Below are 27,784 nucleotides of genomic sequence, written 5' to 3'. Positions count from 1 at the left end.
TCAGTGTATACAATAAAATCTTTATTTCACAAACCCAACAAATCTACATTAAAAGTAAATGAGTTGGAAGGCTGAAAGTTTGGCATAAAACATGACAGTTGAATAAAATGAATGTGTTCTCCTGGCCTAACATCCTACCCACATATCCAAAGTCTGACCACCTGAGGACCGGGTTTTTCCACAGATGACCAACTGCATTTAAACCTCTGGTCCCTTATTCTCAATCCTTTATTTCAGACAGCACATGGCATAAAGAGGTGTCAACAATGACAAATAACTCAAGCCTATCCTGTTCCTTTAACCTTTGCGAAGTGTCACAGAAAAGTAGCTAAAGGTTGATTCAGAATTGGATAACAACTGGGAAGCAGCAGGCTGCACTATGAAGCGAGGTTATTCGGCTCATCCAGATAACTACAGGAGTATTTGCTGATCTCAAAACAACACGTTCATTTTGAAACGGTAGACGCTCAGTGCAGTGTTATTTCAGAGATCAGTGGGGACTCCCGGAGTTACCTGTATAAGCAAATAACGTCGCTTCGTAGTACACCCCTGAGGTGGACAGCGCGAAGGAGCCAAGCTTGAGGAAAGGCACTAGGGCGAGGCACCAGGCTACACAGTGCATACAGGCGAACATGACATCTGTCCTTCAAGAGACAGAGATTTGAGCTAAAACAAGAGGGGAGCACCATTCTTCTTCTTGAGCCTCTCCTCAAACGTTGTTTAGTAAGTTAAGGCTTAATACTCAAGTTCTGAAAGCTTTTTTTTAAACATTTCATTGCCTCATATAAAACAAACAAACAAACAAAAACATTTAGGCCCATAGATTGGACAAAGGTTGGAGAGGTGGGAAGTCACTAAAAACACTTATTGGTAGAGTGCTTTTTAGAGCCAATTTCATTGGTCATGAATGAAAATTACAACTAAAGGGGTGTATATATATATATGTCAGCAGGTGAATCTCAAAGTAACATCTTTACACAACATATGTACAGGGATGACCCAGCTGGATTTGTGCAGTTCTCCTTCCACTCAACACCCTCAAAAAAAAAAAAGTCAGAGATCACGTTTCGTGTTAGTGTAAGGTCAAGATTAAAACTGACGGCCAGTTGAACATTCTCACAGTATTTCATCGGGCACTCTGTATGACAAAAAACAACTGCGTTAAAGAATTTTCATTTCTGTGGATTTTCCTGAGTACACAAAATCAAGGTTCTTGGGATTTTTTTCTCTCTCCAATAGTCCCCCTTGATGAAAGTCCATGGGTTTCAGAGCAGTGTGTCCCTCACGATTTTGAAATGCAGTGAAATCTGTTAACCAGAGGCATCACCTTCATCTGGTTCAGTTAATCGCAGTGTATTGTTTTTTCATGGTTGCTGGGTGGAAGGACATTGTGACTATCCAAGGTTAAAAATGATGACATGAAACTTCAAAACTAAAAAGAGAAGCCTGTGTTCAGGTCTGTCTGAATGAAAAACTGTTAGTAGAAAGGGTCCATGATATCAGTAAGACAAGGTCTCCTCTTATTCCAAGGGATGGACAGTGCAATTGAGGAATGTACTGTAAAACAAACAAAATTGAGAGCATGAAAAGATGGACCACTTACAATGGACAAGAAGCATAAACCAATATGTCATCTCTCAGCCAACAAAAGATGTGAAGGTCAGGATTATAGAGCTGAAGCACTTACATCTCAGGTGAAACTAACAGCAATGATGATGGCTATGACTATCAAGAGTATAAAAAGGCACAGTGCAATCCAGAGTTTCTTCTACAAAAAAACAGAGAGAAAAAAAACATCATTACACAATGGCATTTATGTTCACATTGCAAATTCACTTGTTAAGGAGAGTCGCTGTCACCAGTGAGCAATATTTGGTAGCCGCTGTGGTGGATTGGATTAAAATGCCGGAGATGATGTACACTCAATGGTTATATTTACTGCAGGAATGAATGGAGTTGGTGGCAATATTATTGTCTGTGTTTGTGTATATGTGAGTGTGTGTGGTTCTGGGAAAGAGACAAATACAGAGACACTTACTATTCACATTGATAGTAAACATCCACAGATTACAGTGACACATATGAGCCTAGTAGCAACCTGTTATGGGCTAGCAGCAAGTCTTCTCCTAATTGTGCAGCCTAGTGCACCACATTCTTTAACAAAGTAACATGGTAATTAGAGTCAAACACGCTGCACAAGAGCCTTCAGAGGGAAAAGGTACTATACAAAACACTAGCAAACTAGCAATGTATACAGTAACCACGAGCCTATAATAATAATTAAATAACACACATTAATACCACGGCCGATAAACAAACACTCGCGTTCTACTCACGTACCACTGACAATGTTAGCACAAATATTACAATAATACATAACAAACAAATGTAACTATGTAACAATACTTACAGGTCTTCGAAAGCACACAATGTTACAATACAAATTAAGTATCCAGTCCAGCACAATAACCCAGTCTGCGAAGGCTGTAACCGTCTCCTATTTATCTGATGTTTCTCTGTTCCCGCCACTGAGCACCATCAGCGCAAGCATCCCCAGACTCACACTCTGATAGGTTGAACAAGTGGAGCCAGAAGGGGTGCACGCACTTCGAGCATGACCCAGCAACGACAACCGGCTGCTCACGTAAACAGCGTTAGGGCTGAAACAGCAGTCCTTTACAACAGTGTTTCCCAAAGTCTGGGTCGCGACCCACGGGTGGGTCGCAGGATAATTTTTTTGGGTCGCCAGCCCAGCACAATTTATGTTGTGTTATAGGTCTAACTGATACCATTTGTCATTTGATACCAGGAAAGTTAACAGTTTTCTATTAGGATGTAGTTTGTTAACTACCACAGTTACGGTTTTGTCATAAAAGCTCATGAAACTGGCGCATGAAACTGGGGGACGAACGCATCGCAGAGGGGGAGCCAGAGCATGGATATCTACCTCTCAAAATGAAACCGTTCTGTGGGGCGCCTGCCATGACCTGTACCTCGCAGTTGCAAACTGCAAGGGACATTAATCCGCCTATTTGCACGAACATTAACAGATACCAGTTCCTCAACTTTACCGATTAAAATCTAGTGACCGTGCTGTCAACTAAGCAGACATCCATAGACCGGATAAGGATATTCAATTTGCATGTAGATAGTTTCGATTGTAGATGAGGGTAGATTTGAAGTGAAATGGGTCGCGATGGTCTGTCATTTTTAAAAAGTGGGTCGCCAGAAAAAAAGTTTGGGAAACACTGCTTTACAACACACTTCAATTGTCCATTCTGAGTATAAGATCACTTCACCTTGCGTGCTTTCTTCTGGGAGACTACAGCTTTCTCTGTGTCAGTAACTGCCTTCTCAATGTAGTTTGTGGAGTTGAGAATGTTGTTCTCGATGCGGTCCACCATCTCTCCCTGAACACCACACAGAAATCAAGACAGTTTCTATTCAGCTCCTCAATAAGTCCTTTCACTGATGAAACCATCTATTTTTTATCATCATCTCAAAAACATCATGCTACATTGGCAATCATTTTTAACCATACTGATTTTTGTGCCAAGATATAAAAAATAATCTACTGTACAGGACTAACGAACTATTTCTGTAGATCTCCAGAACAGTGCATATAAATGTGTGTAAATTACTGAACAATTCTTATGGTTCACATTTATCACATTCACATTATTTGAATGTTCATCTCCAGTGGAGAGTCTATGGGTAGGAAGACCATGGTACTAGCTGCCCACCTGTGCCTCCACCTCCATGTAGAGATACTGAAAGAGTTCATGAAGGTCCTTGATACTCTTTTCCAACTTCATGATTTCATCCCGCCGCGTCTCAATCTCGTTTAGTGCCTGCTTGGTGGCGTGAGCATCGTTCAGAATCTGCGGGCAAATCCAAAAAGAGAATTGGTCTTAAACACTAAATCAGCACAGTGTGCAGGTCACTAAGGGCAGTCATCTTGGAAGATGTATGGTTATGGTAATGGTATTTAGCACGAGATTTACCAAAGTGTCTGACAACAATAGAATAACGATGAACTATAATACTAAACGTCACACACCATGTAAATTAATAATAGCCTAATGATCAGTGTAGAGTCTATGCAGTTGCAGCGCTGTCTAATATCATCACAGCATGTCATACAAATTAAGCCATCAGAAGAGCTCTAAGTCTAGGAAAGTGATGGGGCACAGCCACTTCTACTTCTAATCTTACTAAAGTGTTCCTGTCCAGGGTGACATTGAAGAAACATAAAACATTTTTGAGAATGATCAAAACTAATCTGCAGCATAAATGCAAGGTTGAACATACTGTCCGAATTACTGTGGGGATATATTAAAACTGCTCAATTTAAGGGAATTCGCATAGAAGTTATAGTGCTATTTATACTAAAGATATTGAGGAAGGTCATTTCTGCTGTGACCTAAATTTAAGGGATTCAAGCCTGATCAACATGCAGCCTGCTAGAAAAATATCAGCGAAGCATCTCACATGTGATTACTCACATTCTGCGTGAAAACATCAGTCTGTCCGGTCTCTATCATAGACTCAAGTTGTTCTTGTGTCACTTGTGTGCAGGCTAAAAACAAAAAAGAAGAATGTGATGAGATTTTTTTGAGGAGGCGAAAGTGAAACATTCAAAAGCACAGTTCTTTCTCATTACATCAAAATGTTCAGTTATGATGTCCACAGTAATACCAGTAATATAACTAACTTATTTTAATTTGGCGTTCTATTCGCTCCACATTCCGGTCTCTGTATTGAGCCTGAAGATTATTGCAGTAACCCATCAGCTCAACAAAGTCCCGTGACAAGATGACATGCTTGAGGAGATAAAAAAAGAGAATATGATGAATAAAACTACAATAAATATGTGAAAACCTAGTTACAGTTGTTGGTGAATAAATAGCTAGTGAATTGAATACTACAGAATCTTATTGAAATTACCTGTGTCTTCTGCATTCTTTGACTGACTGGGACATATTTTCCATCTTCTTCAGTTTTTTTAGGTTCAAGGCCTACCAATTAAAATGTTAATAGGATTATTCCTCTGCTTTGTGTCGCAGTTATATCATGTTATAGTATGCACCAAAGATTCTAGAACAGAGCTCTGTTCTAGAATCTTTGGTATGCACAGCACATGGGAGAATCCCTCACTTTTATTTGTACCCATGTGGGTTTTTACCTAAATGAAATGTGGTGGAGCAGTTTTCATGTCAGTCATATAGTTCAATTTACAGTACTTACTCTTGATGTTCTTGTGGATGTGACCAGCTTTTGTTTTGATTTCATCCCTGAGCAACTGAAGCTCCTTTTTCATACCTGTAAAAACACAACCCAGATTGATCTTAAATATGAGCTCATTTCACTATAAAAATTAATCACTTTTAGACCTACATTAATGACACAAAGGAGAATAGTCAGCAACTGTTCCTGTGTGTTCTGATCCACTGAAACATGCATTTGTTGACAATTAGAGGATCCAGACATGTAAGAGTAAATACATTTATACAATAAATACTTGTTGCACCTTTACACACATCCTGCCAGTATTATGTCAGTATTCTAGCCTGGTACTACTGTATATCCACAACATTGTTACAATTGGGTTACTGACTGTCTTCAGGCAATGCAACTCCCAAAATGGTCTTCTGTTTTGTCTCCAGTTCTGAAACCTTCTTCTTCAGAGCCTCAAGGCCTTCCCGAACCTCTTGCACCTGTAAATGCAGGAGTCCAAACAGTCAAGTCACAAGTATACAGTAAAAGGTAAAGAATTCGCATCACAATGTTAATTTGTCATCTATATAGTAATGTCATAACAATATTGCTTCCCAATTCATAATAATTACTATTTGTCTAAAAATTGCCAATAGTTGTGAAAATATATTCACTGACCATTTGACATAATTATTATCAAAAGCAAAAACTAAATTGCCGAGTGATGCTTCTGACATCCACCCAAGACATTTCCACCCAAAACTGGGACTGTTTGTATAACTCAACTTAAAACCTGTCTGCTTGAGGGGGCTGTTCAGAACATCTCAGCCGAAGATATAGGGTGTGTTCGAAACGGGTAAAGTTGCTGCCTTTTAAGATATCTAACTGGGGAGGGAGGCAGCAAGTGCGGTTAGAAACCGAAAAAACCAATTCTGCGTTTTAACCTGAGAAATATTTCCAATACTTGCATGAAAAATTTCAAATGAAATAAATCAAGTGTCCTACCATGGCACTTTCTTTTGGAAATTATTTTCACTTTTGGGCTTAATGCCATTGGGGGAGGGGGAAAAAACAGCATTTTATGGTCACAGAGTTACGGTAACGGAGTTACAGAACACCATTTTAAAAGTGTCCTAATACCCCTTTAGATATTTCTTATGTCAAAACAATATCAAGGGAAATGTGTACAACATAAAACAAGAATAGAATGAGAAAAAAGTTGGCAATATCTTTCACAATTACTTTCAGATAAATTAGCTTTTCAAGAGCACTATGGCAAATAGAAACAAACTTTAACCTGTTTTGTAAACTTAAAGTGATTGGTAATCATACCAGATGTGTATTGTAGATGGTAACATGCGCGTGATCTCCCCCTTGAGTATCCTGTGCTATAACACAGCATCATATATTTTCTCCTGGGAGTTTAATGTCAAATCTCACCTTCTTAAAGAAAGCCTCATTCTCCTTTTCTTCTTTCTCAGCAGATCCTGGTTTGATCATTAGTGCTCTGTGCTCTTCATCCTCATCTGAGGACTCAGCACCTTGCTAGATATTCCATAGAATGTTGTCAGACACACCTATGCATGGTTATCTCTGTCCAAACGTCATGCTCACTTTAACTGAATATGGAGGTTCAATATTGCCTTCCCGTCTGGAAATGACAGGCACTCTGCGGCCTTAGGGCGGATGTGGAAAGTAACTTTCTATTATAGAATAAGGAACTCACTGTGATCACTTTAGGAAAACTTTTAAACACATAAAAACACTTGCCAAAATGTTCTAACGGCGTTACACACCCACCATGTACAGTATAATGTTTACAAAACAGAGCTGCCAACCTTCCGTTGTACTATGGTAAGTTAGCTAGCAATTTATGTGGGTAGCATGCATCCAGCATTACTTCAGGAAACCATTGTGATTATAATGAAGACATCACATTCCACACCCATTCAGTTTATTTCCTTACGTAATCAAGTGATACACTTATTTAGCGAGCTGTCCTACGGACAGTTGAGCTAAGTTAATGTTACAGTACCAGTAGCTATGTGGCACAGTACTGACAAGAAGGACAACTGAAGTTAGCTCGCTAGCACAGTTGGCTAACATTCGCGCTTGCTAGTTATTCGGCTGGTAAACTTTTCAGTACTTACAATCCCCAACTCTTTGGTTCGGTCTCGCATCCTGTCTTGCGATCGGTTCTTAAATATTATACTGAGTTCTACGCGAGAGTCACGTGTCTGTAAAACTGGTATTCCAGACTAAACGCGCGACTTTGTTGACATGCACAAAGCTAGAGTAAAGTCGGTCATTCACTTCTAGTCCTTTTTAGTGGGCGATGTTCATGAGTGCAGAAACTGTAAACGCACTGCGCATTTGGCAGATCTTCAACTATTATGGATAGCCTGGCGCCATTCAAAGAAACCACGTGAGTTACACACAGAATGGTGTAGTATCAGCACACAGACCAGCTGGCTCGTGGCGTCGCCACAACTTTTCCTCCCAAGCGTTTGTTATGATTTTTGAAAAGGCACTGCCACCTGCTGCACTGACTTGAAACTGCATTAATCTGATATCTGGTGTCATTTGCTGGTGTCAATTTAGGATCACCTTGTGAAATATTACGCATTGAAAGCTACAAAGATTTGCAAAGTCATTGGTCACTAATCAGATTGAGACATAATTAGTTGAAGTTAGACTGAATAATTACAGAACTCTATTAATTAAACACAATTCAGATTTATTCAGCAATTCCCATTTCAGAGCGAAACAGGTCAGTATTTGGTCACGAGTGTCAAAGATATTTCATCATCAGATATATCACAAAGTTCTGCTAATGCTGATATGACGATTGTCAGATTTTGTTTTTTTATTTTTATGTGCTACGTAGCCTTTGAAAAGTTTAGCAAAAAGCTTAGTTGTGCTTGGCCACACACAATGACACCTAGCTTATGTAGCCTGTGATGTAGGCTACAAGGGTGAATGTTCCAAAACATTCACTGACAGTTCGTTCAAGTCTTTTATAAATAAAATAGATTACAAGAGATTTTAAAATACTCTGTGAAAGCAGTGCGTTGAAAACAATTGAAAATGGCCAGCCCTCTATAAACATTTTATATTTTCACAGAGGCACCCTCCAAAGCCATCTTCAATTTAGTGGATTCTTATCACTAGGCCTATACATGCTCAATTCACTCACAAGCTAACTTCCCATCAAAGGAAGACAGAGTAATGGCAAAGGCCTGTAATGCACACATAGGGAAACTGTAGTCCATTGAGAATACATCTTCGGCCACTCTCCCAAATTGCATGACAATGTAGTCCACTGTGAAGGAAATAATTAAGAATCATATGTTAGTGTATATAGCATTGAGTAAGAGTAGGTGAGAGATTGTTGTAGGAACACCACACCAGGTTGAGTTCTCCCTCACCGTTATCGGGGTGAACGATCTGAAAGTTTTTGACAGATGCCTGAGTAACCCTCCCGTGGAAGTTGAGGACGTAAGACTGGGATTGTTCGTTCCAGCTTGGGGACTTGTTGATCAGGGTCACCAGGTTCTCCGTGTTGCTATTCTCATGGCGGGTGAGCAGAGTCTCCAGCTCCTGAGAAAGAGTCAGGGATTGAGGTAGAGCAGCAAGGCAAATTTAACGGCAATAACTAAAACAGCAAAACTGAAATAAAGTAAAATATGTCCTCATAGTTTTATTGTGTGCTTTGATACAATGGTATAAGACTATTTATTATTTGACTATTTCATGGAAAATATGATCATTTTGAATTTCATGTCAGTAACATGTTTAAAAAAAAGTTGGGACAGGGAATTTACCACTGTGCTGCTTCACCTCTTCATTTAACAAAATTCTGTAAATGTTTAGGAACTGAGAAGACCATTTGCTAGAGTTCTGAGAGAGTCCCATTCCTGCCCGGATATAGGATTTCAGTTGCTTAACAGTATAAGGTATTCTTAATCATATTTAGAAAAAATGGAATCATATTTTTCATTCCATGATGCACCTAATTTGACAGGTCTGGACTGGAGACAGGCCATTTTAGCACCTGGACTCTTCCTCCATGGAGAAATACTAATTATGTGCAGAATTCATGTTGGCATTGTTTTCCAGAAATATTCAAGGCCTTCCCTGGAAAAAAGCATTGCCTGAATGGGAGTATATGTTGCTCAAAACTTGTATACATCATTCCGAATTGATTGTGCCTTACCAGATGTACAAGATGCCCATGCTGTAGGCAATAATACACCTCTACACCGTCATACTGTAGATGTTGGACCAAAAGGACCAAAACAAGTTGGGAAGGTTGGATGCTTGGATAGGCCCTCACCTCTTTAGCACAGATTAGTCCATGATGTCCAAAAAGAATGGCAAATTTTGATTGGTCTAACCACAGGATCGGTTTTCATGTTACCTCAGTCCATTTTAAACAAGCTCAGGCTCAGATAAGATGGTGGTATTTTCTGTGTCATGTCTCAATACAATTTTGGCTGTTTTGACTGTTATTATTGTTGCTGCAGTTTTTGAATTGAGTATCAAACTGTGCACATAGACAATGGTTATCAGAGGTTTTCCTGATCCTATACAATGAGAGGTCTGGAAACAGGTCTGGTGTTGATGCAGTGCCATCTGAGGTTCAAAAGACCACGGCCATCCAATTTGCTTCCAGCTCTTTCCCTTGTTTGCAAAGATTTCTCTGAATTCAATGAATGTTTTAATATTATGTCCTGTAGATGATGAACTCCCCAAATACTTCATACCCAATCGTGTTGCCAGTTACCCTAATTAGTTGTGAAACATTCCTCCTTTTTGTTTTCTTTATCATTACACAACTTTTCCAGCATTTTGTTACCCCCGTCCAAACTTTTTTTGAAACATGGTGCTGGTATCAATTTCAAAATTAACATATATTTTCCATGAAATAGTCAAATTTGTCATTTTCAACATTTGATAAGTTGTCTGTGTCCTTTTTGCAACTATGAGTTTAAGAGATTTGCAAATTATTACATTCTATTTTTATTCACATTTTACACAACGTCCCAAATTTTTCTGATTTGGGGTTGAATAAGTGATTCACACACACTGTCATTAAAACCGTGACTCGTGGAAGGCACACTTACAGATTTGGGCCGAATGCAGACTCTTTCATCATTTTCTTTCATCCCTGGAATGACCACAGTCATTTTCCTTGGGCCTTTGAACCCCAAAACATTCTTCTCCTATCAGGGGTCACAAACTGTCATCAATATGAAACAGCAAGGAAATCAATAGACATGACTTAACATGTGTGTGTGTGTGTGTGTGTGTGTGGGTGGGTGTGTGTGGGGCAATGAATACATTCAATATCATATTTGGACTCACATAACATATTGCCACTAGCTCCTGACGAAGCTTTTCACACTCCTGAACAAAGGGCTTTTTCTCTGGATTCACTCCATTGTCATACACGGTAAAGCGAGTGCCCAAGACATTTGATCTAGTAGAAAATTAAGATATATGTAAATAAATAAGTACATAGATAAATTAAATCACAGGCAAAAAAATTAGACAGAGACTGTCAAACTATGTAATTGCCTTAATTTGCCAATGTAGCTGTCTTTGTCTCTGGACAGGTCAGTAGGGTCAATTGAGATGAGGTAGTTTGATGTTTTGCTTCTCTTCCTCTTCCTCCCAGCCATCAGGAACACCTGAACAACAATAGATTAGAACAGGCATGTCCAGTCCCACATTACCAAAATATGATGAGATAGCGTGTTGATTTGGTACAATTCACCCTATTTCTGAAAGGTTAATGATGGGGTTAATCCAGGAGTTACCAAACAGAGGTATATGGATTTAACGTAAACTAATGGATCATGGCTAATTCTGATGTATTATCTTGCAAACACATTCACCTGTTGGCCTAGTCACTAGTGTACTGGTACACTTAAAGATTAAAGAGAATGCAGAGTCCAAGTCAAACTACAAACAAAGAGCTGGCCTTCATATTCTTTCACAAAATCTAATTTGGCCTCTGTCGAAACAAGTCAGGACATCCATGGATTAGAACAAAATGTACTATAACATGTTCTGTTATTTGTTATTAAATGTCTCCTTACACCTGGCCTCTCTCCTCACCCTTTTGCCATCCTCCTTCTCCATGTGCAGGTAGTAGGTAGGGTAGATTCCCTTCTCCATACCTCTCCTGTCTCTGGTGATTCTGCACTGAATGGTCATGTCCCTCGGAGCAGGTCGCAAGGCAAACTGCTCCAGGTCTTCCACAGACAGTGGGGATGACTGACAGAGGAATGGGTAGAGATATTCTAGGTTACGCAGAACAATACAAAATATCTATTTCTGTGATAGCCATCTTTTTTTATGGCCATCATGCAGAATTTACAATGACACAGGGGTGTCAAACTCATATCAGGCAGTGGGCCGGACTTGTTGGATTGAGACCTCACGGGGGCCGTCCTTGTCGTGGTCATTATCATTCTTCTGCATGGGTATCAGAGTGGTGTTTGATGACACTCCTTTATTATACCCACAGCAAACAAGTATCATGTACTGCTGTCATATAGCGCTCTTTTCCTCTTAAAATACCCTACTTCCATGTCAGTTTTTTCAGCTACTTCCTTCTTGAGCATGGTTTAATCAATTGATCATATCATAGAGATATTGCTTATTATGCATTGTTGACAACTGAATGTGAATATCTTTTTTTCTCTAATTTTCTCTTCCAAAACTTCTGGCCCCCGGGCCTTATGTTTGACACCCCTGATTTACATGAAAGGACATTTCAGTTAACTGAGTCATTGCAAAATAATTGACATGCTGTCTATTTGGACATTTACAGGTTAGTTCACATTAAACCCAGTTGGAGAAACACAACTGGATAAACAAAACAAAAAGAGTCCTGTGATCACATCAAAATGGAAACACTTCACTTATGGGCTTACTCTTCCAGTAGATTCATTCTCAGAAGAAGACTCCCTGTAGTTGGAATTGAGAGAAGCAATGCTGTGATTGATCTTCTCTCTCTTTTCCTTCTTTTTGGACAGTTTAGGGGATTTCACAATCTCTATTGCTTCATCTTCTTCATTGTCACTCAACTGTAAATGTTCTGTGGGGCAATGGTAACAAAAGCATATAAGCGATGTCATTTGGCGAATACAATGACATTTAGTGTAGAGGTGGACTGCAATATGAATCCAAACATGCAATGGTGTGTTTAAATAAAGGTGCCATGGGTAACTTACCCTTTATCACTTGTTTTTTCTTGGGAGTGGGAGGGACAGGGCTCTTGGACCAGTCTTTCTTTTCATCTTCAGCTTCTGATCCAGATATCCTTTCATTGCCTATCTGGAACTCCGTCACTGAGTCTATCTGAATCGCCGCTATAGGATAGACATTATAATTAGGAAATCATCTTAATCTACTTTAATATTGGCAGCCAATGGTTTTCAAAGGAACTTAGCATTGGTTTGTTTTAGAACAATACACAAAACACGTTGTCAGTGGAATATTTTTCACCTACTTTGTTCCTCCTCCTCATTCTGCTTTGCCTTCAGTTTATTTTCATTTTTCTTGTCTTTCTTCTTTGCTGGTTTCTTCTCTTTCTTTTCTCTCTGCTTCTCTCCATCCTCTGCATCATTTTTCTCCACTACATCATCCACATACATATTTAATATTTAATAGGGGAAAATTAGCTATTATTAAATCATTTTGTACATGATTTTATTTATTCTTCCAGTGAATTGTGTGACATTTATGGTAAATGATCCTCACATTTTCCCTGTGCCTTTTTCACTCCTTTCTTTTTGGTCTTCTTCTCAGTGTGGCTCTCTGGTTCCAGGATGCATTGGCTCTCGATGTCCAAGTCGAGGGTCTTAGTGATGATGGGAATGGTTGGCGGGGCATCCTCATAGACGGCCCTGTTTGTCTGGTTGGAAATGTTGTGCTCTCCCAGGCTGATCTCTTCGAGCATGCCATCAAGAGGCTGCTCAGCTGGAGAGTCTGGCAATCAAGACACAGACTGTTTTTCACTGTTGCCAGGGGCAACCAATGATGTTATGGAAGGGTAAATTAAGAAAAAAAAATTGACAATGCAAATGGGAGGGAAATTAGTGTTGTGAAGTGTGTTGTCTGTGAAATGCTACAGCCACTAGGACCTTATGGCAATACTTTCCAAAGCACGTATTGCACTGTGCTGAATTATAAACCCGTAGACAATATCAGTGTCTTACCTGTAACATTGTAAATGAGGGATAATCTAAGATTAAACGGAACCCTTGTATTCTTTCAGTTGATCGTTTTTGTACTGACCATTCAAGGATGTGTTGCTTGGGGATGGCTCAATTAACAGGGCCGTGTCATCGCTTCCAGCTTTCTGTCGACGGTTCTTGGGTTTAGCGTCAAGATTGGCTGTGACCATCTGGATGTCTGACCTCTTTTTCTGCTGTTTTTTGATCAGCAAGCTTCGCTAAGAGAAACAATAAAGCAGTAACATATAAAACTTTAACACATAAAACATTATGTTCAAGAAATCTGATAAAAGGGAATAACAATTCTGAACTGGTCAAGCAGATAAAATAATTTTAGGCATTTATATGAGATTTAGGTTCACTACTTCTACATAAAACTTGACTGACTGACAGCACTTCCTGTGGTACAATGATATTATATTAATTTAATTACATCCATGTCATTACACATTGGCTGGTGTTAACCCATGTAAACAAGTTGTCATATGATAGATTTCATGTAGCCTAGTAAAAGCCCTATTTTCACACAGAAAACAGCACTATTTTCACACAGAGCTGTATAATTTAGTCAGTACAAGAAATTGTCATTAGGACTCTTACCTGATTATCCAGCTTTTGCTGACGGTGATCCGGGTCCTCCATGCCTGTGGAAAAGGAATGGTAAACCACAATGTCTTTCTATTGAAACTGAGGTCCACAACAAACCAATAAGAGCAGCTGACTGGAAATCAATGGAGTTGTCTGCATTGAGGCACAGAAACTGACCGTGCCAAAGAGACACCTAACAGACGCACTTTGCAGAAGCTGTTGAATCAAATGGACATTTCAGCGTCTCTCCCACTTCATCTGATGTCCCTATAGTCTCCACCTGCGCACAACAGAAGGTAAAGAAGATTAGCGGAGATAATGTTCTTATACTCACGAGTTCTCCTCCAAGGCTGCATGCAGGGCGCACTCATTCTCAGCTGAATGACCAAGTGACATCAAATGCACAAGTTGCCAAGTTCTCTCCTTCTGGATATTTAGGCTAAATGTAGTACCCTCTATGGTAGTACCAGCTTAATGTTGCATGCCATGAGAAATTACTGTTCAGAATGTGAATTAATATGTAGGCAAGGCAAGGATTTTTTTCTTTAGCCTACTCGCTTTGTGGAAGCCATTCAATTCCTCTATTTCCCCTTTTCCAATTATATACCTGTCACTTTGTTCTGGATTGTTATGCCATTAAGACTGGCTGTGTTTAACACAGAACCGTGGCCTATATGGTGAACTGGTGTTAACTTTACCTTTATTAAGTTTATCTGCGTGTGTGTGTGTGTGTGTTCAGGAGTAGTTTGAAATACCACAATGTAGGAATTTCCATTTTCGACGTAGGCTACTGGGTATCTATTTAGTGCCAAGAGTCGGGCTACCCAAATAACCTAAACAACACATCGACATCAGACTCCATTCATTGGGTTGAAAGTAGCCTCAAGATGAGTTGGAAGCCGTTGGGCTATTTAAAGGTAAAATATGTACGTTGTGTTGCTTTAAATGGGCTACTTGTAAGTGGGCAGGGCATTTTTTTTTCTCTGCTTGCGTTCCACACAACCGGCACAGTAGATGGCAGTATACACGTTCTGTCTATGCCACTGTTGACTAAGCAAAGAAAAGAGGAAGAAGAGAAACTATACAGGCTACATGGTATCTGGTTTAACATGCTATATCTGAGTGAATCTTGCAAATTGCTGTTCAATTAAGAATTTGCGTTGTCGTGATAAACTTAATTGGTCCATGTAGGCGCGACTGTCTGGCCGTTTGTTGTTTAGGCTACTTTGAACTCCGAGGCAAATGGATCATGGCATCAGCTCTTGTCAAACAGTTTGTCGACTCATCCTCCTCCTCCTCCTCAGGACGAAAGAATAATAAGTCATAGTCACTTCATCTATCTCGCCCGAACGCTCTGAAGAACTGCTCGTTCTAAGGTTTTGCACCTAATTAAGGAATATACCAGAATATCCAAAGAAAGGAAAGTGAGTATCTCCTTGCATTTATTGAAAATGTTGAACAAACCGCGCTATTGGGCATTGTTTTTCTCCTGATTCTGAAGGAGACACTCTGAGGCCCTCTTCATATGTGCCAGTTTGTTCCCTATCTACTAGCACTTGAGCAATGAACGGTTGTTGTAACAAAAACGTAACCATTTGAGAACACAGTGTTCCATTTTTGTGATGACGGATATGCCTATTTACTCGTATGGTTTTGACGTTTAATTCTGATATTAGACTACTTTTTGTTAATGTTTTTACACTTTCACCATAGTTTCTTTCTTTACGAAACCACAAAAGTCTATCAAAAACAGATGGGGAGTTTTCATGGCAAGCGTAGGTTGGCATCCATATGTTCTATGTTTCGTCATCCGTCACGAGAAATAAGCTTAATCATTGTCAGCGAATAAACAGCCCTAAATATGCTCGTGTCTGCATTGTCTGGACGGAGGTAGGAGGAGGTTATGTTTGTGGAACACTGGCTGAGGAAGGAACAGTTTCTGTTGTCAAAGGTCAGAAAAGCTGCTGAGCTGCTGTGCTCTCCTAACATGCGGTCATCAGTTTTCCTGACAATGACGATAGATAGATACATACATACATACATACATACATACATACTTTATTGATCCCCAGGGGAAATTCAAGAATAGACTGATAGACTGAGTACAGTTGACGTGTACAGTTGAGACACCTTAAATATCTTGCTTGCACAGCAAGCCCAAATTTTTGCTGTGCACATGCGTATTAGTGCCCTTTTTGATCATTAAAAATTTGATCGACACAAGTATCTCCCATCCAAGGTTATCGGCAAATTCCAAAGTAATTATCCAAAGTAAGAATTTCACCTCACCATGCACCTTCGACAATGAATAGCTCATTACACTTATGTTACTGTTAAACGTAACTGGTATCATTACAAACATTATTCTGTGTCCTAAAAACTGGCATATTCTATGGCATTGTGTCATGTAAGGTCGTTGCAAAATCTAGAGAAATGTGTGAGGTGGTCAGCGGGGGACAATTGAGACACACATTGGATTGTGTTGCTTGAACATTCCATTTGTAGGCTACTGTGAGGTTAGAAAACAAACATGCAGGTATTTTTTTTTATCAGGCTGATCCTACTGTGCTGGAGGCAATTAGCTTGATATTTGAGTTTACGGTTAAGTTTGTGGTGTGTTGGGTCATGAGTCATGAGTTCTGGTGATGTGTATGACTGAAACCAATTTTTATTGACACTGTTAATTTTTCTCCCCTTTTTGTTTCACAGATGCTGTTCTGGTAGGATGATCAAAAGTCAGGACCAAGATGTAAGAGTCAACCTTTTCTCCCTATTCAGTTTTATCCTGATATAAATATTTTATTGCCTCGTATTCAGACTATACAGATGGAAACTGAACTCAGGTCTACATAATTCTTATATGTTATAGTCTGTAACTGTTGAGTATTGGTTGAATGTTGACAGATGAAAATTTAACTCAGGTCTACATAATTCTTATACTTTATATTCTGTCTGTTGAATTTTGATTGAACACAAAAGATTCTTGTAAAAGCACAACTACCTTGTAGACTGTTTAAGATGATTATATGACTTCTGATGACATGATACTATTGTGAGAGTAATACACTGCCAAATCTCAAGATTAGAGCTAGATCACTTATAGCCTAATCCCCACACTGAAAAGCGCTGCACTACACTAGATGGTAAATGGTTGTAAATCGGGTTTTGTTATTAGAGGCCAAGATTTAAAACCTGTCAAGATGCAGATAAACACTTTGTTTATTTGCCAGGTAGTTTCAGATGTAATAAGGGGTGTATTTGAGGTGTTTTCAGTTTCAAATTGATTGCCAACTAAATTGCCAAATTACCACAAAAGTCTCTGACTGCAGCTTCTTACATTTCATATCTTCTGCTTTACTTACTCCTCAGTGTAAATTAAAATCTTGCATGTAGACAAAACAAGACATTTGAGGACATAATCTTGGGCTTTGGGGAAACACTAGTTAACCTTTTCTAACAATTTTCTGACATTTTATTGATCAAAAACAACAAATCGCTTGAGAGAGAAAATAATCAACAGGTTAATTGACTTTGACAATAGTCATTAGTTGCAGCCCTACAGTTTGTTGACATACTCACTTATATATATCTCCATAATTATCTTTCAGGAATTTATTGCTGTCCGCGTTCAAGACCCTCGCACTCAAAATGAGGGTTCATGGAACTCCTATGTGGACTTCAAGATATTCCTCCATGTGAGTGTTGCCTCAGAGATTACAATAAATGTTAGCCATGTTAGCACTAAAAACACACATCAGGTCATGAACTATGACCTAGTTGTTTGATGGTGAAGTACTGTAGTGTGAGACTTCAGTACTGCAGTGTGACTAATTCTGTACGCCATGTTGATGTATGAATGGAATGGTGGAGTGGGTGTTTTTTTGATGAATTGCTTTATGACGGTCCCCTGTGGAAAATGTGCAATACTAAACTTTGGAGTGGTTTTCCTAAGCCTGATAGAACCAGGCAAATTGATTATGAGAAGAAAATATAGCCCTAATTCCACTGAAAACTGAGCTTGGGGCAGTAGGATGGTAGCCTGACGAGCCAGACCCACATTAAAATGTAGGGTCTGGGCACTCACCGTTCGCAGTCCTCAGTCCGAGGGGCGGGATAATCGGTTGTCTTTCAAATTCCCTCTGCACGCAATAGGACAGCGCTATGAGTCTCATGCGTTTTCCCACCAGCGGAGCTAGTTGGCTAGTTCAAACTTTTGTCAACTTAAAAAAAGCTTAACTCGTGTCACACTGTTCGCCAACAGCAACATCCATCTTCTTTGTTTTCAAGTAGCAGGGAATTCAAGCCAAACCGTTGCAACTCTGCCATCAATCATTATGTTAAGCCCGCCTAACGACTCTTTACACGATTTGATTGGCCTGATAGAAGTTTAATTTTTCGAGCTCACAAGCCAACAGAGAGTTGCTAGACTAGCCCTGGAAGCAAATGTAATTTGCTGCCGCTAGGGTGCGTCTAGATTTCTAGGCTAGTAGGATGGTGGAACCAACATAGGTTTTGTTGTGTGAACAGACGTTTTATGGTAAAATGTAGGCTATCAGTGGTATTTCTTGAACTAAGGCCATGACTCACTGCCCTCGGGATGGGCTGCCCTTAACAATCACTGGTCACATGACCCATAATAATATGATCATTGTAGTTTCAACCTAGAGTAAAACACCTCTGAATTTCTGCCCATTTGCCAGGGGTTTTTCACAAAAAAATACCGTATATTCTTCCTCAAGGGAAACCCCATTATTGTGGCTAAAGCTGTTTGACTCATTCATTACCATCACTGTCCTTGTTGATGTGATCGTTCAAGTCAAGTCAAGTCAGTTTAATTTATATAGCACATTTAAAAACAACAGGAGTTGACCCAAAGTGCTTTACATGGCAATGAGAGGTTAGGCAAGCAGTTAAAACAAAAAGAAAAGGGGCCCAGGGATACACAGGTCTGACTAAAGAAATGTATAAAAAAAAAAAATAAAAAACAATATTACCCGAGTAAAAATTAAGAAGTAGTACATTAAAAAGAAAATAATAATAATAATAATAGTAATAATAATAAGATCAGTAGAATAGATACAGTTAAAAATAAATATTATATAAAACTAAGAACATAAAATAAATGGAGTAAAACAGGTAAAATAGAGTAAACAGGATATATATATATATATATATATATATATATATATATATATATATATATATATATATATAAAAAAAAAAAAAGAGTGAGCCATTTGGGCAGAGTGGAAAAGGGACACATGCAAGACACAGGGGTGGAATTACAGGTTGTTAAAAGCAAGAGAGAAGAGGTAAGTTTTTAAATTAGACTTAAAACTGGCAAGGGTAGTCGAGGGCTTAATGTGGGGTGGAAGGGGATTCCATAAGTTTGGGCCAGCAACAGATAAGGCCCGGTCACCTTTTGTTTTGAGACGTGTGCGGGGAACAGATAAGAGTTCAAAAGGGTCAACCTAGAGGTAGAGTGTGGAGAAAGGATTTCAGCAATGTAGGGGGGTGCTAGGCCATTATGAGCTTTAAAAACAAAAAGTAAAATCTTAAAATCAATTCTAAATTTAACAGGAACCCAGTGTAGCTGAGCCAGGATTGGTGTGATGTGCTCTCTCTTTTTAGTACCAGTAAGCAATCTGGCTGCTGCATTCTGGACCATCTGTAATTTATGAATGTTGGATTGGGTCAGCCCTGTGTATAGAATATTGCAATAATCGAGTCTGGAGGTAATAAAAGCATGTATAAGGGTTTTAAGGTCGTTCTGTGATAAAAAGGACTTGAGATTAGCTATGACTCTGAGTTGATAAAAGCCACTACGGACCACACTATTGATTTGTTTATTAAAATTTAGAGGGCTATCCAGCATGACACCAAGATTTCTAACCACGGAGTGCACATTGTTTGAGAGTGGACCAAGAGTACTGCTGAGGCTGGTGACAGAGGAGGGTGGACCAAATATGATTACTTCAGTTTTGCTGTCGTTGAGTTGTAAGAAATTGCAGGCCATCACAGTATATGAGTCGACTAAAATAGTATGAAAATCTAATCCACTTCTGGTGGTTTTCCATATTTTTGGCCTCAAGTCCCTCAAGTGCTATGTTTTCATCATGGTGACCTGTTCGATCATGTGTGGTTGGCTTTGGATTTGTGATAATGAACAGTGTTGGGAGTAATGCGTTACAAAAGTAATGTAATTACTGTAATGTATTGCTGTTTGCGGTAACGCGGTAATGTAAGGCATTACCAAAAAAAAATAGGGTAATATTTACTCGGTACAAACTTCAGTAACGCGCGTTACACTGCATTTTTACCCAAAAGTAAGCGCTTGTTTTGTTTTGATACATATTCGCAAACACCACCACGAGAACAACAGACGAGAAAAAATCCGCGCAAAATAGTAGAACGTATCTCCTGATACTGGTTGAAGATGACTGTGGCTGCAGCAGACTCAAAGTCGGACTCTATTTGCGGGATGGACATAAGCCTACGCTCATTATTTTTAGCTTGTCAGAGACAAGGATATGAAGAACATAATAGTTAGTGCACTTTGTGTGCGAAACCAAAAGATCTCACTATGCCTCGCGAAATAGCACAAGTCATTTAATGAAACATCTAAAGTGGTGCCACGCTAATCTTTTTTATTCTTGATAAAACACAAACTATGTTCTTTAGTGCATGACAGCTTTGAGCTGTGAACTTGAATTAAAGAGAATAAAGGGATAGAAATGCAGAAAAAGATTGTGTAGCCTGGCAGTGCCACCGCTCCCACCACGCGCATCACGCACTTTGCGTAGGGCACCAAAGGACAGAGGGGGCACCCAAATGTAACCAATGAATAGTAGCTTTACTGCAAACTGCGTTTCACTCTTCATCAATAACGTTTACAATGTCAGAATGCACTAACACCATGGTACATACTTTTTGGGTTCTCTCAATCTCCACTATGTAGTACTAGTAGAATGGAATTGGTGGGTCTTCAATAATTCGTTTCCCAAGCATTTAGGCTACATGAAGCACATGATGGGCCCTATCATGACATTCCAAAGTGCATCGTCACTCGTCAAAAGTCTATTCAAATTTAGTAGGATGTCCAGTTCACATTGGGAGGGGTTTCGTTCTCAAAAGTGGAGCGCATGGCGTAACAAGGTGTTCCTAGGTCTTTTAATCAGTCATATGGGTGTGTTTGGGGCGTAACATCATTTTAAACCAATGAGAATGACATCTGTCATTCCCTTTAATGGCGCAACGCGCGATATGTCAAATAAATGCATCGGTATTTTGGCATTCAACGGCGCATTTGCGAGACCGTATGGAATAGTCATTCTTAAACCATGCTTTACTAAAACCTAGCATAGCCTTCACGCATTTGAACTCATTGGCAAAGTGAAACTAACTTCACCAAGGAGTCAGTCAACGACAAGACAGTTATATGCAGTTACTTTCACTATTGACTGACAATGGGTTACCATCGAAAACATAGGCTGGAAAAAGCAACACTTACCCTAATTTTTCTCAAATGACTGAATAAAACAACATTTATCCTGCAGAGGAGTTGCTTATATCTCGTGACAGTGCGTCTTCAGCTGTGCTCCATATGTGTCTCTCGCCTCTCCCCTAATCACGTTTAACCGTCATTACCAATTTGCAAATGATGGTGAATAACTACTCATCATGAGATGTACAGTATTTTGTAATATCTTTATTCTAATTATGTTTCCCATTGTAATCGTGCAATTTAATGCTTTGCATGGACGTGCGCTGGTGTGCGTTCATGAATGATAGAAGGATGGTGCGTGCACCTGCCAATATGACTGTTGACATGCGCTCTTAAAATAGCATATGAACAACTCGCCATTGACTTCTGACCAGATTTAGGTGGTGTATGATAGCGATTTTTAGACAATGCGCGAGTCCCCTCCCTAGGTTGTTAATTGCCACACCCCTGGGCGCAATGCTTAAAAAATAAACGTGCAAAATACCGAATTCAACTTTCCGCGGGTGAATAACGAGTATTACGCCATGCGCTGGTGACCCAAAATACAGCCCGATATGCTAAGTCGACAAAAAATCCATTCAGATAGCTAGGTGGATACCAGGCTCATAATTCACTTTTATTTGCAAAACGAAATGTGAAGCAACATGTCATTGCATACTTTCCAGAGCAATGAAGGCTGCTTAAAACAACTTAACATTGTGCATATTATTGTTAATATTGTGCTATCAATGTAACTCAACAAACAAGGCTTGTAAACAAGAGCTGGCAAAAGGGCATTATGAGAACGTAAAGATCAATGCTCTTAAAGTGACCGTGCACCATTTATAAGAAATTAATGTTAAAAAACACACAGTAATGGTCTGTATAATAGGCCTTTTATTTTACTTTAGGTGTTTGAGTTACCATTTAAATGTCACTCACTCAAAGCCACTCTCTTAGGGCACCAAAATGGCCAGTAGGCCACCATCTTGACATGTCTTTATTAAGCTTTGATTTACAATAGGCTCTCTATTGAGCAGGCCTAAAGTTACAGTATTTATATCACAATTTACCAGACTTTGACCTTTTGTCGGTTTTTAACAAAATTCTGACTATGATTGTTCCTTGTTTTGCATCATGAGCACTGCGCCTATTGCATTCTTACTGTATGTTGTTAGCCTTAAGCCTATCTCAGTCATTATGCTATACCACATCTCCCTCCATTGGAAGAGCAATGAGCTGCATTGAGCGTAATAAACTGCATTTAGAATGGCAAATCCATATTTCTAGATATTTTGGTGAAAGTAACTTAAAAGTAATGCAATAGTAGTGTAATGCCTTACAATTCAGAGACAGTAATATTATAATGTAACAAATTACTTTGAAATGACAATAAGTAATGCATAGTACATTACGATTTTGAAGTAACTTGCCCAACACTGATAATGAATGTGATTACTTATCTCTGCCCCTCCAGACCAACAGCAAGGCCTTCACCGCGAAGACTTCCTGTGTGCGCCGGCGCTACAGCGAGTTTGTGTGGTTGAGAAAAAAGTTGCAGAAGAATGCTGGCTTGGTGTAAGTACTGTGAACAGTCAGAAATACTCTCAAGCATTTTAACCCTATTAACCTAACATCGTAAACAACTGTATTATTGTCTGTGAAGGGGAAAAACACCTTTTTATGGTTTTGTAATGGTATACATAATGTGGCCAAAAACTGAACTTTGAATGTTCTTGTTTGCTTTAATAGGCCTGTCCCAGAACTGCCAAGCAAGTCTTTATTTTTTTCGTTCACTAATGAAGATTTCATTGAGAAGAGAAGGAAGGGCCTTCAGAGCTTCTTGGACAAGTAAGTTCCTTATTCATGTGATAAGATAATATGTGATAAGATAATAAGTGTGATATTAGTTACAGTGACAGGTGTGTCACACTTACTCATGAGATCAATAGTCATTGCAATTAATAATCTTTTGAATTGATTTCATTTGTGCGATATGATAGCCATGGTAGTTAAGAAATAATGACATGTAAATAGCTATTGCTTTCGACACCTGACACTGTTTATTTCACAGATTAAAATGCTCAGAAATTGCCATTGAGACCCACTCCATGGACTAACAAACCTATTGTTTCTTCTGGAAGGGTTGTACACATGACTGTCTGCCTGTCAGACAGCCAGCTCCACCTGTTCCTTCAGACCCAGCTGCCAGTTAGCCATATCCAAGACTGTGTTCAGGGCCTCACTCCATACACTGTCACTGATGCCATTCTCACCTACGCATCGTCCAATCAGGGCTGGACCCAGGAAGAGGACAGCGACACACAGGAGCAATGCCCAACTCCTGTTCCTTATGAATCCATGGAGAGGTACAATTTTATCACAGTGACAACAATTCTAATCTGATCTTATTTTGTTGATTTATTAGCTTCTACAGATTAGCTTCATATGTCTGCAGAAATATACTCTTTTTGTATAAATTATCAGTGGAAGTCACTTCTGTTGCTTTCTTTCTGTTGCAGCCCCTCTCCCCACATGCCTTCTTCCCAGTGTGGGGCACCTGTTACTCTCACAGCCAGTGAGAAAGCTGGTGCTGCTGCTGCTGCTGCTGTGTCTGATTCCGTGACTGTGGATGTTCATGATGTGAACGTGGTGGAACTAACAGCAGACGCTCAGAGCGAGAAGGCCCATGAGGGGGAGAGTCATGGGGACAGAGCTCCTGTGGGTGACACTCACACGGAAGCCATAGTGGAGGTTCATCCGCAAGGTGTTGACTTGAGAATTGTTGACCAGGAAGATGCTATCGCAGAAGGGAACGCCACTGAAGGAGCACAGCAGAGTAATGGAGGTTTTGAAGATGCAGCTCTGGAAGCTGTTGACCAAGTGGAGAGACTTTTGAACCAGGTTGGACTTGTTGAGGAGACCGTTACAGATCAATATCGAGAGGTCACCTCGGAAGCTATACTTAAGGTGACTGATCAGGGGAGTTCCTCGGAAGAACAAAATGAGGTGGTGGAGGTGACCAGTGAAGACACAACGAATGTAGAACTCTCTCAACAGGAAGAGAGCTGTTTAAATAGTGCTTCTGATAATGACAATTCTGTTTTGGAGGCATCTGTTGTGCCACAGAGCCTTTCCGAGTCAAATCATGACGGAGGTGTTGCTGAAACTGATAGTTTGCAGGATAATAGTGAAACAAGCGTCGGCAAGAATGGACCAGTGGAGGAACAAAGTGAAGATCAAAGCCAAAATCAGGAGACCCCTCCTCGGGAGGAAAGTGCAATGGAGGCCGATCTAGATGAGAGCGTGTGTGTGGACAAGGCTGAAGAGGAGGAAACCACTGGCGAGGTTTTGCAGAGTGTCCTTCTCCAAAGTCTGGACCACTGCGAAGAGGAGAGCAACAACACCAATGGTCTCATGTCCAACGGGCACAACAGTGACAACTCAGTGACGAGTGCCATTGAAGATTCCACAGAAGAAGCCCCAGACTGTGAAAAGATGATCAGCTCCAATGTGATCGAGTCCGTGGTGTCAGACAGCACTGAGGACCGCACAGTAAATTTGGAAGAGACCCTTGAGGGCTGTGACCTTAAAGGTAAAATCTGCCACGACCAGATTGAACTGCCTTACACAGACCTCAGTGCGTCTGAAGGCGGTGAAGAGGACCCCCATGGAGTTGCCATTCAATAACAGAACATGTCGGTCTAATCAGCCACCTGGAGCCCACGTTGTGAGTCATGCTACTCTAAAGGGTTGTTAGTCAGCGTTCACATTAATCAGAACACTATGGTATGGATGGTCACTCCTCAAGGAGTCTCGGAGGCTGATTGCCTCTCCCATTCATGTAATAATTTTTTTCCCTTTACAATGTCATACGCATTTGATCGTTAAGACAGGTATTGTGTGAAATGTCACCCTTCGGGAGATGCACCCATCACACTGTTTCTGCACTGCTGTCATAACTTTGCTTGCGGGCTGGCTGTCTCTTGAGAGTGAATTTAATTTTTCTTTGAAGCCTTTCCACATCAGAAATGAACAGTGGCATGGCAGTTTACAGAAACAAGCACTGAACTGGACATACCTCATAATGAGAGATATTAAGCTGGGAATATGTAGGTCTTTATATAGAGTCAGGTTATATGCGATATTCCTGGTAGTTATGTGTGTGTAATGTGCATAACTACTGAGAACAAATGAGGCGCGTATGATCAAAGCGTTGCATCTTAGCTTCATCTTTTTCCCAGCATACATCACAATGGAAGTACCAGCCATGCAAATTAGGGTTATGTGATTCATACCATACTGTCTGCGAGTTTTCAGAATAAGACACTATCAATGATATGTTGAATGCAAGTCAGTGGAGATGCGTTGCATGGTTCATGTATTGGTGGTATGTTACTCCAGGGATGTGATGATATTGCATCATGCTTGTGAGGGCCTGTATTTTATTTAATTTTATGTAAAACAAATAAGACTTGGATAATGTCTGCCAAGGGACATAGTTGTGGGAATGTTCCAATATAGTAAGTCATGGGTAAATTCACATACATTGTTTTACACTTAGAAATTCCTTCAAATGGACATGGCTTTCTCACAGCAAATCCCCTGTGTATGATTAGCTTTTTGAAGAGTTATGTTAGGATAACATAACAATAACTTCTAGCTCTAAGAAATTTGTACTAAATATTGGCATATTTGGTATACAGTTTTGGATTTTGATTTTGCAGTGGTAGTGCAAAGACTTGTAAGAAATAAGTCATCCTGTATACAAGCTGAAATGATAGTTCATTTTCTTCACTTGGCATTAAGTCATAGTGTATCCTGAAGTGTTTAATGAAAGTATGTTATGAACAAAATGAAACTAAGCCATGTCATTTTGTTGCACATTTTTTTACAGCTAACAACCTGTTAGGCAGCACTCGGTCTCAGAATCCATAGTTCAACATCACATTTTTTGATCATGAGTGTGAGACAATTGTTATCATACTTTTTTGACAAAATATTCCCTTAACCACAGTAGTCCATATGTGGGTGTTTCATGTGTGCTTTCATGTTCTCCGAGTACAGAACCTGACTGGGCCTATCTTTCCTGCTTAGATTTGACAGTGGTTTTGTGATGCTAACACTACTTAGTGGAGAATTTAGTCTTTCAGTTTGCTGCTACATTCCATATTAAGTCATTGGCATCTGGTAGTGAAATTCCTCCCCCTCTTTATTCAGTCTCAGATATGTACACAGGAACATGTTTGACAAAATGTTATTATAACAGATTTCTTTAGTTTGAATTTCATTCATTGTTTTGTCAATTGTTTATTTTAATGTTTATTTTTCAAGAGTTTATTCATAAGAGTTATAACTGTATTTTAAATGCTTTTAAATTAGATTATATTTTAATTGTCATTTGTGATTGTATATGTGTCACTGCTTCTAATGAACAAGGATGTGTAAGGGCCAAATGAGCCAATCTGTTGTTGGCTTGGACAAGGGAACTTTGGTTTGTTTGATTTTTTAAGGCAAAGGAAATATTTTATCTTGATAAATAAAAAGTTCACTGAAAATGTTCATCCTTCAAGTGTTAATAGCTTTGGAAATGTTGCAGCAACATTTTACTTAAAGATTTATGTGATGAGAGAATAATTTTACATAATCTACCACTTTATAAAAGCAGAATTTAAATCAGATTCGTATCTAAATTTTTAGATAAGTATTAAATTACTGTATTAAACATTCATTAGCATAAGACTGAATACACCTAATTCCAAACTAGCATTCACATGGACATGCCTCAGGTGGAGCAGCTAACAGAGAATCTTTAGTATGAAGCACGGAAAGCAATGAAGGACAAAAAGCAATGACAGAACCGTGATGCTCAGCCACTTGGGATGTTTCCTGGCCTCTAGATTTATATTTGAAACTAGTTGAGTGTCTAAGTTGTTGATCACAGAACCTAAAAAAATACTTACTGCATTTGTTGTCCTGATCAGAAGCCATCAGAAGCTAGCGAGAATTATTGTAGGAATAGGTTATTATTTTCTTATCTCTGCTCTGAGGCCCTACAGTAGCAAAATACAAATGCTGGATGTAGCTCATTATTCAGCAGTCAAAGGTAGGATACAGGAGTAATGGCAAGAGTGGATGATGTTGCATGGGCTAAGCTGGGCTTTTCACTTGTACTGGTGCAACTGTGACTAGTGTCCAGCTTCCAATATTCATCACCTGCTTCGCACAATCCAGTAAAGAGCTTTGA

The 27,784-nt window shown here is 39.5% G+C and overlaps 3 protein-coding genes across 3 annotated transcripts; 1 reads left to right on the top strand and 2 right to left on the bottom strand.

The window, feature by feature from the left end:
• stx4 (syntaxin 4) lies at positions 1-7,568 on the bottom strand. The gene is made up of 11 exons (XM_076298358.1): positions 7,368-7,568; positions 6,658-6,762; positions 5,618-5,717; positions 5,248-5,322; positions 4,948-5,018; positions 4,715-4,823; positions 4,506-4,579; positions 3,744-3,881; positions 3,300-3,410; positions 1,688-1,768; positions 1-1,557 (listed from the first exon to the last, which is right to left on the bottom strand). Exons 1-10 carry the CDS (start codon positions 7,395-7,397, stop codon positions 1,691-1,693), a joined length of 891 nt encoding a protein of 296 aa, XP_076154473.1. The 5' UTR covers positions 7,398-7,568; the 3' UTR covers positions 1-1,557; positions 1,688-1,690.
• Positions 7,569-8,405: 837 nt separating this feature from the next.
• LOC143138300 (tubby protein homolog) lies at positions 8,406-14,160 on the bottom strand. Its single transcript, XM_076298794.1, has 12 exons — positions 14,067-14,160; positions 13,528-13,684; positions 12,991-13,218; positions 12,740-12,865; positions 12,462-12,599; positions 12,162-12,325; positions 11,341-11,499; positions 10,798-10,910; positions 10,585-10,699; positions 10,344-10,442; positions 8,646-8,817; positions 8,406-8,539 (listed from the first exon to the last, which is right to left on the bottom strand). The coding sequence occupies exons 1-12, from the start codon at positions 14,106-14,108 to the stop codon at positions 8,406-8,408; spliced, it is 1,647 nt and encodes a 548-aa protein (XP_076154909.1). The 5' UTR covers positions 14,109-14,160.
• A 940-nt stretch (positions 14,161-15,100) lies between these two features.
• Positions 15,101-27,099, top strand: snx11 (sorting nexin 11). The gene is made up of 7 exons (XM_076298356.1): positions 15,101-15,478; positions 16,764-16,803; positions 17,663-17,749; positions 23,015-23,115; positions 23,290-23,388; positions 23,682-23,906; positions 24,060-27,099. Exons 2-7 carry the CDS (start codon positions 16,780-16,782, stop codon positions 25,225-25,227), a joined length of 1,704 nt encoding a protein of 567 aa, XP_076154471.1. The 5' UTR covers positions 15,101-15,478; positions 16,764-16,779; the 3' UTR covers positions 25,228-27,099.
• Positions 27,100-27,784: the final 685 nt, after the last annotated feature.

Source organism: Alosa pseudoharengus, unplaced genomic scaffold (assembly GCF_046254945.1).
Source record: "Alosa pseudoharengus isolate Yale_2024_CS ecotype anadromous, Long Island Sound unplaced genomic scaffold, YU_APseudo_1.1 YU_APseudo_1.1_scf_21, whole genome shotgun sequence".
Classification (NCBI taxonomy): Eukaryota; Metazoa; Chordata; class Actinopteri; order Clupeiformes; family Clupeidae; genus Alosa; species Alosa pseudoharengus.
The sequence above is the reverse complement of the archived record's forward strand: the minus strand, read 5'-3'. Positions and strand labels throughout refer to the sequence as shown.